At 36.9% G+C, this 14726-nt stretch overlaps 1 protein-coding gene across 3 annotated transcripts in view; it reads right to left on the bottom strand.

Annotated features, from left to right (window-relative positions):
* Window positions 1–14726, bottom strand: part of Atm (ATM serine/threonine kinase) — a 107442-nt gene that overhangs the window by 61846 nt on the left and 30870 nt on the right. For all 3 annotated transcript variants that reach the window (XM_075965888.1, XM_075965887.1, XM_075965889.1), the window contains 11 exons: window positions 13588–13759; window positions 12691–12890; window positions 10912–10994; window positions 10658–10813; window positions 9218–9293; window positions 8960–9090; window positions 7066–7192; window positions 5810–5983; window positions 4629–4798; window positions 2803–3049; window positions 1922–2037 (listed from right to left, as the gene is read on the bottom strand). In XM_075965888.1, coding sequence (XP_075822003.1) covers window positions 1922–2037; window positions 2803–3049; window positions 4629–4798; window positions 5810–5983; window positions 7066–7192; window positions 8960–9090; window positions 9218–9293; window positions 10658–10813; window positions 10912–10994; window positions 12691–12890; window positions 13588–13759 — 1652 coding nt within the window. The remainder of the gene's footprint in view (window positions 1–1921; window positions 2038–2802; window positions 3050–4628; window positions 4799–5809; window positions 5984–7065; window positions 7193–8959; window positions 9091–9217; window positions 9294–10657; window positions 10814–10911; window positions 10995–12690; window positions 12891–13587; window positions 13760–14726) is intronic.

The following is a 14726-nucleotide window of genomic DNA, read 5'->3' as shown; positions in this document are numbered from 1 at the left end:
GAGGTGACTCTTATACTACATATGCTGCAGTGAAGGAGACAGGTGATTGAGGTGACTCTTATACTACATATGCTGCAGTGAAGGAGAGAGGTGATTGAGGTGACTCTTATACTACATATGCTGCAGTGAAGGAGACAGGTGATTGAGGTGACTCTTATACTACATATGCTGCAGTGAAGGAGACAGGTGATTGAGGTGACTCTTAGACTACATATGCTGCAGTGAAGGAGACAGGTGATTGAGCTGACTCTTAGACTACATATGCTGCAGTGAAGGAGACAGGTGATTGAGGTGACTCTTATACTACATATGCTGCAGTGAAGGAGACAGGTGATTGAGGTGACTCTTAGACTACATATGCTGCAGTGAAGGAGAGAGGTGATTGAGGTGACTCTTATACTACATATGCTGCAGTGAAGGAGAGAGGGGATTGAGGTGACTCTTAGACTACATATGCTGCAGTGAAGGAGACAGGTGATTGAGCTGACTCTTATACTACATATGCTGCAGTGAAGGAGACAGGTGATTGAGGTGACTCTTATACTACATATGCTGCAGTGAAGGAGAGAGGTGATTGAGGTGACTCTTATACTACATATGCTGCAGTGAAGGAGACAGGTGATTGAGCTGACTCTTATACTACATATGCTGCAGTGAAGGAGACAGGTGATTGAGGTGACTCTTATACTACATATGCTGCAGTGAAGGAGACAGGTGATTGAGGTGACTCTTATACTACATATGCTGCAGTGAAGGAGACAGGTGATTGAGCTGACTCTTATACTACATATGCTGCAGTGAAGGAGAGAGGTGATTGAGGTGACTCTTATACTACATATGCTGCAGTGAAGGAGACAGGTGATTGAGCTGACTCTTATACTACATATGCTGCAGTGAAGGAGACAGGTGATTGAGGTGACTCTTATACTACATATGCTGCAGTGAAGGAGACGGGTGATTGAGGTGACTCTTATACTACATATGCTGCAGTGAAGGACATAGGTGATTGAGGTGACTCTTATACTACATATGCTGCAGTGAAGGAGACAGGTGATTGAGGTGACTCTTATACTACATATGCTGCAGTGAAGGAGAGAGGTGATTGAGGTGACTCTTATACTACATATGCTGCAGTGAAGGAGACAGGTGATTGAGCTGACTCTTATACTACATATGCTGCAGTGAAGGAGAGAGGGGATTGAGGTGACTCTTAGACTACATATGCTGCAGTGAAGGAGACAGGTGATTGAGGTGACTCTTATACTACATATGCTGCAGTGAAGGAGACAGGTGATTGAGCTGACTCTTATACTACATATGCTGCAGTGAAGGAGACAGGTGATTGAGGTGACTCTTAGACTACATATGCTGCAGTGAAGGAGACAGGTGATTGAGGTGACTCTTAGACTACATATGCTGCAGTGAAGGAGAGAGGTGATTGAGGTGACTCTTATACTACATATGCTGCAGTGAAGGAGAGAGGTGATTGAGGTGACTCTTATACTACATATGCTGCAGTGAAGGAGACAGGTGATTGAGCTGACCCTTAGACTACATATGCTGCAGTGAAGGAGACAGGTGATTGAGGTGACTCTTATACTACATATGCTGCAGTGAAGGAGACAGGTGATTGAGGTGACTCTTATACTACATATGCTGCAGTGAAGGAGAGAGGGGATTGAGGTGACTCTTAGACTACATATGCTGCAGTGAAGGAGACAGGGGATTGAGCTGACTCTTAGACTACATATGCTGCAGTGAAGGAGACAGGTGATTGAGGTGACTCTTATACTACATATGCTGCAGTGAAGGAGACAGGTGATTGAGCTGACTCTTATACTACATATGCTGCAGTGAAGGAGAGAGGTGATTGAGGTGACTCTTATACTACATATGCTGCCTTCCTATGGAACAGGCTTACCCTGAAAAGTCAGCGAGGTCAGCACTTTGACTGGCATCAGAATCAGCTGTTTCATGGAATGTCATCAGTAACTCCACCACAATCTCTGGTAAATTACTAATGAACACTTGATCAATCTGCAAGGACACAAAATTAAAATATATTAAACATTTTTATATCTGTGATTTTTACAACAGCACTAAGGGTCTGTATTAATTCCTTACTTCATACCTATAAAAAAAGATAACCAAGCCCAAGTTCTGCAAAGAAAACCTCTATATTTTCTTCTACACAGCCAATCCATAGACCAAGATGAGCATAAGGAAATCACAACAAACCAACTCTCCTTACTTCAACCCTTGTATCATACAGAATCATTTTAAAAGAATTTGGATTTCACATTAAATTTCTAAAACCGGAAGTTCTCCAGCTAGCAAAGTTCCATAACTTACACTGTTCCTTGATTTGCATTTTACTTTTTATTCATCTGTTAACTCTTTAATAATCTTAACTATTAAGAAACCTTTGTGAGCCCCTGAGATGCCCTGTACTCTTCTTCCGTATCTGGTGACAGTATCACTTTTCATCAACAGCTGCTAAAATAATGACTGTGAAAAAAGTAAATTTCTCACCAATCTGCTTCTGCTACAGGCAGGCTCACGAAGGGCAGAAATTCTCTAGGAATGCCAGCAAGCATCCAAGATCCCTGGCTCTGGGGTTACATGTGTGAGCTGCCAGCCAAGGCAAGCTGTTACATGGATGTAGGGCTATGAACTCAGGTAGCCATATTTACACAGCAAACACATTACCAAGTCATCACCCCAAGTCTGATAACCTTAGACTTTAAAGCTTACATCTTTTATCAGTAAGGGGATAAGAGTAGATAAAAAGTGAAGCCATACCTGTTTTCCTAGTAAGTCTTCACCTTTAAGTATATCATAGACTTTGGTAGCAGTCTCTCTCTTCTGTATTATGCTGCTGTCTCCTGTGCTCTCATAGGCAAAGTAAGGAAGAATGTGTACAAGAATCTTTGGAAAGCAGTCTATCAACAGACTTTTCCAGCATTTCTGAATTTGATTAGCAATGGACTTCACTTCATCAAACTCACTTCTAATCACCAAATGTGGAATCAAAACCTTGTAACAAGATCTGAAAATGTGTAAGTTTAAAATTTAGGTTACAAATGTTTTCAAAGTAAAATTTTACATTAAAATAACAAAATATGCTGGGTGGTGATGTCAAATGCCTTTAATCCCAGCACTCAGGAGGCAGAGATAGGTAGATCTCTGCGAGTTCGAGGCTAGCCTAGTCTACAGATTGAGTTCCAGAACAGGCTCCAAACCTACACAGAGAAATCCTGTCCCAAGAAACCAATAATAAATAAACAAACTTACTTTTATATTTTAAATTATTTATTTATTTAAAATTTTACAGATGCAGGTGTTCTGCCTGGTGCCTATGGAGGCTAGAAGAGGGCATTGGATCCCTTGAAAAAAAAAGGGGCAATGGATCCCTTGGAAAAGAAGTTACAGAAAATTGTGAGCTACCATATGGGTGCTGGGAATTGAACCTGGGTCCTCTAGAAGAGAAGTCAGTGCTCTTGACTGCTGAGCCATTGCTCCATACCCTAGATCATTAAATACTCTTATTCTCATTTTATAAATGGAGAAATTAAAGATAAGAAAAATATAAATAATAACACACACAAAAATAGTACTTCTATTCTCCCTCGCTTTTTCTGAGACGATAGCACTCCGTAGCCCAGGCTAGCCTGGACTAACTATACTTATGTACACACCATGTTGACCTGTAAATTGTGGGAATCCTCCTGCCTCTACCTCTCGAGGTCAGAAATTATAGACACACGGTATGCACCACTATATCCAGCTAAGGAACTTTTATTTTTTACCCATAATCAACTTGGTGCTTGATTATGGCAATGGTAATGGTAATATCAATCAAAACTTAATGTAAGACCGATGGTAAAACAATTTATAAATTCAAAGAACAAATATGAAAGTTATTGCAAAATATAATGGATGATAAAAACCATCAAATGTACATCTATCAAAAAACATTTTTTTAAAAAAAAATACAGGATCCTCTGTAGTACAGGCTTGCTTTGAACTCCTTCTCTAGCTGAAAATGACCTTGAACTACTGAGCTTCCTTCATCTATTGACCTTCTGAGTGTTCAGATTATAAGTATGTGCCACTATGCCTAGTTTATGTAGTCAGTGTTGAATCTAGGACTTTGAGCATGCTAGGCAAGCACTATACCAACTGAGCTATATCTCAGCATTTTTCGATAAGCTTTGAAAATTCATAGAAATAATGACTAATTCACTATCAAGCAATAGGAAAGAAAAGGAAATAATTACCCCACTAGTAATTTACCTTTGATTATTTTCAAAAGTAAATCAAGGTACATAAGATATTATGTACAATTCAAGATAAATAAGATAGCATGTAAATATATCTTATATGTGTAAATCGAGATACATAAGATATTACTACAGCTTACTCAATGACACACAACTGATTACTAATATTGCTACCAACAAATCCTAAGTCTTTGAACTAAAAGCATACATACATCCTTTGATACAATCTCACTATGTCTTTTTTTTTTTTAATAAAAAACCAGGCAACTTCCTACCTGTAGATATGGATGTGAGAGGTGGGAGGAGGGTTGTCAACACTACTGCAAACAATATATATAAACCTACCTATAGAAATCCTCAATACTTGTGTAATTTAATAAAATAAAAGGAAAGGAAGATAAGTTGTATTCAGTATCTTGAATGTTCAGCCATTCTGAAACCAGATAATCTAGATGAGAAATCATAAAGTCTTCTAAACTTCTGCACCCAAAAGATTCAGAGACTTTCTCTAAAACCTGCACAAAAGGAAAATGTGATGTTTAAGCTTGCTAGTATTTAAACTGTATTTGTAGCAGTCACTTAATATTTTTCTACCTTGACTTCTTTATCAATGACACAGGGGTAGTAATAAATGAGAAAATGGAAAATGTTACTTACTATACATTTGCTGAAGCAGCATCCAGAGCACATAGAAAACCCACAATATACATTAAATAAATAATAGCATAATTTTATATAGCTGACTATATCTCAAAGAAAAGTCTAAGGAAAATTTAAATATTTTCATCTTTACATTTAAATTTCTAAAAATCCAAAACCATGTCACTCACTTTAATAACAATAAGTAAAAGGTTAATTCATTTAAGACCAGTTCCCTAGACAATGACCTACAATAAAGCTTCATGGAACCCATGCTGGTACAAAGTTAACTGCCCATCAGCCCATATTTACCACATTAAACCTGCAACAAGAACTTGTAGAGGGTTTCAAATAATGAGCTTGGAGTGGAAGAACAGGGAGAGCTACCACAGTCTACAAATTGGATGTTATGTTTGCAATGACTGAGCCCAGGCCTCTTTTCAAAATCTAACCTAAAAGCCACATTGTCCTCAACTTATTAAATTCCAGTGTGCTGCTCCACAATCTGAGGCATAAGCAAGCAAAAATCTCCAAGTGTTTCCATCAATAAACAGTATTCTAGAGGAACTGGTCTGTGTGGACACAACCACTAAATTTTGCTAATTCTCAATGATTGTTTTATAAAACTAAGAAGAAATACTGAAAACATATATACTGCTTAAAGAATTAATAAATTTGGCTGGGGAAAAGACAATAGTTCGGTGGTACAGTGCTTACTTACTAAGTACAAGGCTCTGGGTCCAAGCGCCAGCAGTGGAAAAAATGCACCCCTTACACATGTATATGCGCACACAATCAAACTTGTTTCTAATATTCCCAGTCCAAAAAAGAAACTGTTTCTAAGCATCAAATGACACATAAAAACAATGTGAAAATATTCATCATACCTTTTTCACAAGATGAGGTTCTAATCCATTTTCCTTCACAGATTTGCATAAGGCAAACAGAGCCTGTTTTTCACACACAGGGCTACAGTGCAAGACCACAGCTATCACCACCAGTAAAACAGATTTTCTATTGTGAATCTCATCCAGAAGATCAGGGTTCTGAGTATCACATGACTTAAGAAAATTATAAGAATAATGACATAAATAATGAAATTGATAAATCAAGCAAGCAAGCTCAAGTATTCTCTAATCTCTAAGTAACCTGCAAACTTTTAAATCTTATAGTAATGAGCTAAAAGGAAAGACATGAGAAACAAGCTTTTCTATAGTTAAGAAAAGCTGCCATTTCCAAAGATCTAAGGGAAACAATTACCAAAGAAAAAACATTTTCACATGGTATTAAGTTATCTAAAGAACAAACAGCAAAAGGAGAATGAGAAGTTTTAAGAGTTCTTCCACTACAAGGTGCTACTCCTAAGACTTTGTATGTTTTCTTCTTTAAAAATCACTGCCATCTGTCTATATTAGTAAAGGAAAGCCTTGTGGACAGAATAACATGCTTTCAGCTTAGCCATCAATTACTTTTTTAAAAGTCCCAACAGGCACCCATCTTCAGTTTTTAAATTTATTTTTAATTTTTATGTGTGTGGGTGTTTTGTCCACATGGATGTCTAAGTACAGTGTCTACAGAGATCAGAAAAGGGTGGCAGATATCCTGCAACTGGAGCTACAGATGCCATGTGGGTGCTGGGAATCAAACTCAGATCCTCAGAGCCCATGTTTTTAATTGAGAGCCTTCTCTCCAGCCCCTTTCTGCATTTTCTGACTAGGTGTACTCACTCTGCAATCCAGGGAGCTCTCAAATTTAATTCAGTCATTGAATAGTAAGATCATAGGCACATACCATCATACACAGTATTTTCTGGTGTGTTTTGGATTTTTCCTTTTGGCTTTAAACATTTAAGTTTAAATTAAGTTTAAGACTAAAAAAGGCCTTTTAATCTCTCTTTTATATTGAAATCCCCATTAAAGTTGGATTCGCCTCACAATAATTACATTAGTTGAAGCAAAAATAATTGTTATTATTGACTTATTCTGACCTATAAATTTCATTCAGGAAAATTTTATCCGGTCCATACACTTGACTTAGACCAGCTTTACAGTGTTAACTACTAAACGCAAACTCTCATCAAAACTGTGCTAAGAACATGTAACACTGACAGACCGCACGTGAGTGCAGAGCACAGACAACTTACTGTAGTCACGTCTCTTATTCCTGCCTCTGCTTTCAGGTATGCATTTTTAAAAGCTGTTTGCTGAAACTTCAAAAGCAGTGCTTTCGACCAGCCAGAGGAATCTCCATGTCTCATATCCTGGAATAATCTTTAAAAACAAACAAAATCTATTTATTTCAAACCCTACATATCAAAGCATATTCTAGAACACAAATAAACCACTCCAAAGCTCTTCCTTTGAAAGGCTACTTCAGCAGTTCAGACCATCTGCGAAATGTTAAGGTCCTTAATCTATAAGCCAATTTTTCTAGATACAAAAGATTTCAAAGTTCTTTAACTACTGGTTGGATTTGAACATCAAAGCCAAGTTGTCAGAAAGATTGTCTCCTCTTGTCAAACATGAATCATAAGAGTCTACAAACTTATTTGTCAATCTTTTCTAATGTTTAATCATCCCCAAAATGAGTAGCTTAATACTTGGATATTCAGTTAACATTATATTTGATGTGGAGGTTAATCAATGTCTCTTACATAATAAACACATATTTTAAGGCAACTGTAATGAAGTTTAGTCTTGATATTTCTTAGAAATTTGTTATTTCTGATTCCTTTATTTTGCTAGCCTCTCTTGAAACAGCCCAACAGTAAATATCTAACAAATCAAAGAAAAAAAAAAAACAAAATATAACAACAAGTCTACTTATCTTTCTTGAAATTTTTGAAAACTTCGATTCCCCCCGTGATATTACTTCACTGAGTTATTGCACTCAACTTATGATCCTCTATGGCCTGATAATTTAAACTTCAGTTCAGTAAGTTGAACTCCCACACATAACCAAGAGCAATCTTGACAATGCACTATTTTCTTACTAAAATAAATGAGGAAAGAGGAACAACACCTGGCTCATGGAAACACCACTGTCACAGACTCAAATTTTGGACACATTTGTTCTAACATCATAGAGCAGTGGCTCTCAACCTTCCTAATGCTACAACCCTTTAAAACACTTCCTCAAGTTGAGGTGACCCCCAACCATAAAATTATTTTCATTGCTACTTCATAACTATTATTTTTATATTGTTATGAATCATAATGTAAACATCCGTGTTTTTTGATGGTCTTAGATGACCCTTGTGAAAGGGTCGCTCTACCATCCCAAAGAGTCACAACCAGCAGGTTGAGAAGCACTGCCATAGAGTATGTGCCTGCTTGGATAATTTCTTTATGGCAACCTTCTTTTATTGGTCATTTAGATCTGAAAAATAGGCAATTTTCAGCTTTCTAAAAATTTTATTTTACTATTATTATTATTATTGTCTTTCAAGACAGGTTTCTCTGTAGCTTTGGAGTCTGTCCTAGAAATAGCTCTTGTAGACTAGGCTGGCCTCGAACTCACAGAGATCCGCCTGCCTCTGCCTCCCGATTGCTGGGATTAAAGGCATGCGCCACCACTGCTCGGCTCAGCTTTGATGTTTTTAAAGTAGCACAGAATTTCTTTTTCAAATATATTCATTTCACCAATTGTCAATGAAAAGCCACCATAGCCAAATATTATTTTAGGCTAAAAACAGAAATTATATCAACATCATACAAAATGAAGAGACTACTGACTCACATAAAGTCATTAATAGCCAAATATTCTACACCTTCTGTGTGCTAGCAGACACTTCTCATTCAAACCAATGGCTCATAAGTTCCATAGCACCAAGCCAGTTAACTCTCTAAGCCAGTTTTCAATTATAAATTAGAGACAATGTTATATAAGTGACAGAACTGTCAGATTAAAGAAAAAACACAATTCCCAGGCACATGCATACACTGATTAAGTGGACGTTGCTGTTAACATTGCAGCTAGTGAAGGTGCTGCTGCTATCAGCAGCATTACAAGAGCTTTGTGAAAACCTAACTCATTACCTGTTGATTGACCCTGCAGCCAACATCCGAACTTGGTGATGATCATCAGTAAGAAACTGTGGAAATACTTCATTTACAGGAAAGTCTTGTCCCCTTATGTCAAGGATTGCCCATTTGGAATATGGATCCGCCTATAGTAAAATAGCAATCAAAGTTAAATGCAAAATAATAAGAAAAAAACCACTCATTAGCATACAGAAAGAAAGGTGGCCTCGATCATTCCAATGAAAAACTTTTTAGTAACATGGAGTAACCCACCTCAAGGAGAGCTTGAAGACACTTTACTAATGCCATTCTTACAGAGAATATACATTTCTTCTCCTTTGTTAGATGCCTGAAATCAGATAAGACTTTCAATGTAATAATTATTCAAACAAAAGCAAAAACAGAAAACAAACCAATAAATATTAACAATATCATAGATAATTTTAAAAAATTCTGCTTTAAATTAATTGTCAAGGCCAGTCTGGTCTACAAATCTAGTTCCAGGACAGCTAGGACTATTACACAGAGAAACCCTGTCTCGAAAATACAAAAAGAAAAAAACAACAACCCACAAAACCGCAAATAAATAATTCTCATTATAAGAAACATACCAGCATGCCAGTATATTTATCTTCCCTAAAATTCAAGCTAAATAAAGAGAAATTCATAATAATGTACACTTGTTTTATATCTTGGAACTGACATACTTCAGGTAGCCATACTATAGAAAACTGAATATGAACAAAATATCCTTTAGGTTTTCGTCATTATACCATATATTTAGAAATCTATGCTCTATACTGACTTAGAAAATACTTTACTATTCTAAAAGAATGAGGCACCTAAGTGACATGTATGTGATCTCCTATAAGTAACAAATATGTTATTGCTGGACCTGAGTTTGATCCCTGGGACCCACACAGTAAAAGGAGAAAAACTGACTCCTACAAGTTGCTCTCTAACCTGAACATGTGCACCATGGCTGTGCTCAGACTTCCCCACACATTAAATGAAGTGTTAAAAGGATGTTTACAACTGTTATTGTGAGACTATGAATGAAATAAACAGAGTCAAAGCCAATGGGTTCATTTAGATCACCAACAATTCAGTTGGTTTAGGATCGCTGCACTTTTTATGCACCATCCATGTCAAGTTATGTGTGATTCAAAATTTACAGGGCCATATGCTAAACACTTTAGAACACAAAACTTTATAAAAACTAGTGTAGCTTTTCAGTTAGGAACTGGAAGACAGAGCTGGGCAAAGGGCTCTGTAGCTGAAGTACGTGCCATGTAAGTGTGAACATGTGAACATCAGAATCTAGATCTCCAGAGCTCATGTAAAGTAAGATGCAGTAGCATCCATATGTAATCTCAGCATGCATACAGCAAGATGAGAAACAGAAAAGGAGAAATCTGTGGGTCTGGTATCCTGGTATGGGCAGCAGCGAACATAGTACCTGCTTTAAACAGGTAGAAAGTGAGGACTGACACCCCAAGTTGTTCTTTGACTGTTATAGAGTACAGTGACACACATGTACCCACACCCATGTAAGCAATATTCACTGACATGCACATTAAAGAAATGAAGACAGATTATGTTATACTACTGTTAAATATGCAGAAAGTTACACGAGATACTCAGGGAAAAAAAATCACCAAAGTATAGAGTTTACATCTGCATCCCGAGGTGAAGAAAGAGACTTATGCTTACCAAAACGCCCCAATCACTGTCAGGAACTGTCCCCGAGCATTCCTTGTGCCCTCAGTGTCCACACTGCCTTGACTTAGGTTTGTCACTATATGATGGACATGGCTTAAAATTGTTCGACAAACATCTTGGTCGCGACGATGCAGAGAACATGCAAGGCTGTGGTAGAAAAGGTTTTTGTTATTAAGCTTACAAGAACATGTCAGTTAGCTTATAATTTAAAGTGAGCATAACGTAACATGGCTTTCAGTTCTTACGATAATGGTTTCAGAAGTTCAGCAACATCTTCCATTGGCAACGAATGCTCTCTTCCAGAAAGATCCTTCAGAAGCACTAAGTACTAGGGTAGTTTACAAAAAAGAAAAAGCCAGTTTACCCATACATCACTCTTTTAAGCACATATAAACATCACAGAGCATTTCTAAACACAGCATATAATAAAATATCTTTAAAATCAAAGACTTAATTCAAAATTCAGCACAACAGCTTTAACTTAAATGATTAAGAATCCTGACTGTATGGCATGGAGAACCCACACTCTCGCCTGTTTAATGGGGATTATCAATTATTTGGTCAGGTAACAAAGGAGTAGAAACAATAACTTCTATTGCTGGAATTCAATAAATGATCATCACTGTCACCACTGCAGTTAAAAGATAAAGAATCTGAAACTACTATGTCTCTATACTCTCAGAATAATGCTAAATTCAATGGTGAAAAACTACTGAGTCCTGGGAAGCAAAGATAATCCTGAAAAGTAAAATATCCTAACCTACCTACTTAACCATGGCAACTCTGTAACTATGTCTTACTACACACACACACACACACACACACACACACGGAGCTGTTATAAGTAACATTTATAATGGTAGTTAAAAATAAGCAATCAATTTTCTCAGAGGTGCTAAGTAACTTTCTAGTTACAAGCAAAAAAATCCTAAGAGATATTTCTTATATATTAATAAAGAATTTGTTAAAACCCTCTTTAATACTTAACTTGGGAGTCATATATAATGTTACTGAGAATGTGGAATGATTTTAAACATCAAAGCTTCAAGACAAGCATATAACCCTTCCCACAAGTCCGGGGTAAAACTTTATACTAGAGTATTTGTGAGGAATGAAACCAAGGGTCCCAACAAGATACAATGAAACCCATTTCAATCAGAGAATGCCTGTTCAGCCTAATCACATGACAAGAGATTCCATTACACAGTTAGGAATGCACCAGGTATGTCTACTAATTACCAAACCAAGTCTATAATCTATCCAGAAGATACTCAATGGCTCATGAGCTATCACCAACTGCTTACTGGGAATAAGGTAAGGACATATTCCACATGATAAGAAATTAGTTCCATAGACGGTTACTGAGTAAATAAATTCATTACTTATTTGTGAAAAGGCAGAGTTTTCATTTTGTCTTATAAAGACAAACAAAAGAGCTACAAATTTGGGGGGGGGGGATTAAGCCACAAAGTCATGAATTAAAATTGCAGGTATATATTAGTAGCATTAGTTTGAAAGCAACACTCAGACCTCAAATTCCAAGTTATGAATTATTTTTACAATCAAGACCTGTTTTACTGACTGCTGAATACACTCATAATCTCCGCACTTGGTAGAAAGACTGTAGCACAGGACAGCCTGGGCTACACAGTGAGAACCTGTCTTAAAGATGTTTCCTGTTCCAGTGTATAATAATACATAATAATTATAGGGAATAATATTCAAAATATACCCAAGTTTTAATGTTTCAGCCTCAAATTATTTTCATAGCATGCTAAAAGAGAAAAATGAGGAAACCAAGCGTGATAACATATACCTGTTACCCCACTTACAATAAAACTGCTTCTGCTCAATCTGGGAAACACATATACACATACATGCAGAATATATTTTATAACTAGTCTCAGATTCATCTTTCTAAAAAACAAGTCTTCAAAGTTACTGTACCACTCTTACATATCCAACTATTACATTTTTTGGTAACACCATAAAAACAATCAAAAAGCTTCTTCCACTTTACTCACCATCTGTAGGTGGATGGATTTAGTGAGGTCCAGTGTGCTAGAATCAAGTAGCATTAACAACTTTCTTCTAATATCAGTTGCTCTAAAAGACACTGTATTGCTCTGAGATGCGGTTACACACAAGCACAAGAACTTGAGCATGTCTAAAAGAAGATGATCTTGTTTTGACAGATAATCAGCAGCTAAAAGACTCATGGCACCTAAAAACAAAAGGCACTCATTAACACAGACTGGGGCACAGTAGACTGATACTGATATGACCTAAAACATCCCCCTGCTTTCACAGTTGAAATAATATATCATGTAGTTTTCGTTTAAACTATTTTAAGTTTTTCTATGAACAATAAAGAAAGAAACTAAAAAATTTGAGTTTTATAATGAGAGTGATTTAAAATGTACAGTACGGAGGGCCAGTGAAGTTGACCCAGCAAGTAAAAGGGTTTACATATAGCCAACAAAACTGAGTTTAAAACCCAGAACGCAGAGCACACAGTGGAAGGAGAGAACTGACTTCTGGACCATTGTCCTTCAACCTCCATGTGTGACCACATTAACACACGTGAACACAGAAAATAATATAAACAATAATATATATTTTAAGTGCTCAGGCATAGTGGCACACACTTTTAATCTTAGCACTTGGGAGGCAGACTCAGGTGGATTATTTTGAGTTTGTAGACCACCCTGGTCTATATAATGAGTTCTAGGACAGGACTACATAGCAAAACTCTTGTCTCCAGAGAAAAAAAAAATTAATGTATAGAAAAAGAACAATCCAAGTAGACAATACCTCAGGGGAATAAAATTATAATTAAAGTTCTTTTCGGTGAGGTCCTTTACAGTGACAAATTCAAATAAAGTGGTAAAGGAAACCCCAAGCAGTAAACACTTACTTACCAACAGTACTCTGGTTCTCTCCAGAATCATTTGCATCGCTCACAGTACTAGCAGGGTAACCACTAAACTGACTTGAGGATGATGGACCCTGTGCCTCCATCAGACTTTCATCAGCAGCACCTTTCACGGAATTTACCTCTCCATAATCAAATTGCTTTTTTATACAGGATGCCTTTAGAAAGAAGAAACAAAGATGCGGTTTTCAGCTTCTTTCAGAAACACCCTAATCCATCATATTGTAGGAAGTGAATATATAAACTGTAATCTGTTTAGATAGCATGGTAATAACAAGATCTTAAAAATAAATTCTTATATAAAAAATTACCATGGGCCATCAAGAAGGCTCATGGGATAAAGGCACTTGCTGTCAACGCCTGATGATCTTAGTTGAATCCCTGGGATCCACATGTTAAGAGAGAAAAGACTCCCAGAAATGTTGTGACACACGTGCCCACACACAGCATAAATAAATAAATGTAATACAAGAGTCTAGCAGTCATTCCAAATTGTATTTAAACATTCGAGCACCACTCTGAACCCTTACAAACAAAAACTTTTAAAATTTAACACCAGAAATTGATGAAAGCACAGAATTAAGTGTCAATTATTAGGACTATTTTGTTGGACAATAATAATATCCATCGAAATTAAAATTAAAGGGCATGGAAGCATGTGCCTGTAGTCCCACCTCTTTGGATACCTGAAGCAAAGAGCAAAGGAATCATTTGAGCCTAGAGTTCTAGGGGAGCCTGGGCAACACAATTAATATCTTATCATAACTAACACACACACATACACTCCCTAAAATCCTCACATTACTTTGAACAATACAGTCCCTTTCTTGCATCCTTTCAAGTGCCCAAATTCCAGAAGACAAAACAGAAACACAGAAGTCTCTGTAGCAGAACTTTTGGTTAAAAGGGGAAAATAACTTGAAATGTTAAGTGAGAGCAGGTGAGTATGGAAGGCATAAGGATATGGTCCCTAAGCAGATTGCTTACAAGGCTTAGGTAGGATGACTGTCAAAAACTCAAGACCAAACTGGGGTATGTAATCAGTAACTGGGTAGCCAGGGATATCCTAGAAAGATGCACTCTAAAACAGATAGACAGACAGAAAGGAAACAAAAAAGTAAAAGC

The sequence above is a fragment of the Microtus pennsylvanicus genome, chromosome 3 (genome assembly GCF_037038515.1).
Source record: "Microtus pennsylvanicus isolate mMicPen1 chromosome 3, mMicPen1.hap1, whole genome shotgun sequence".
Lineage (NCBI taxonomy): Eukaryota > Metazoa > Chordata > Mammalia > Rodentia > Cricetidae > Microtus > Microtus pennsylvanicus.
The sequence above is the reverse complement of the archived record's forward strand: the minus strand, read 5'-3'. Positions and strand labels throughout refer to the sequence as shown.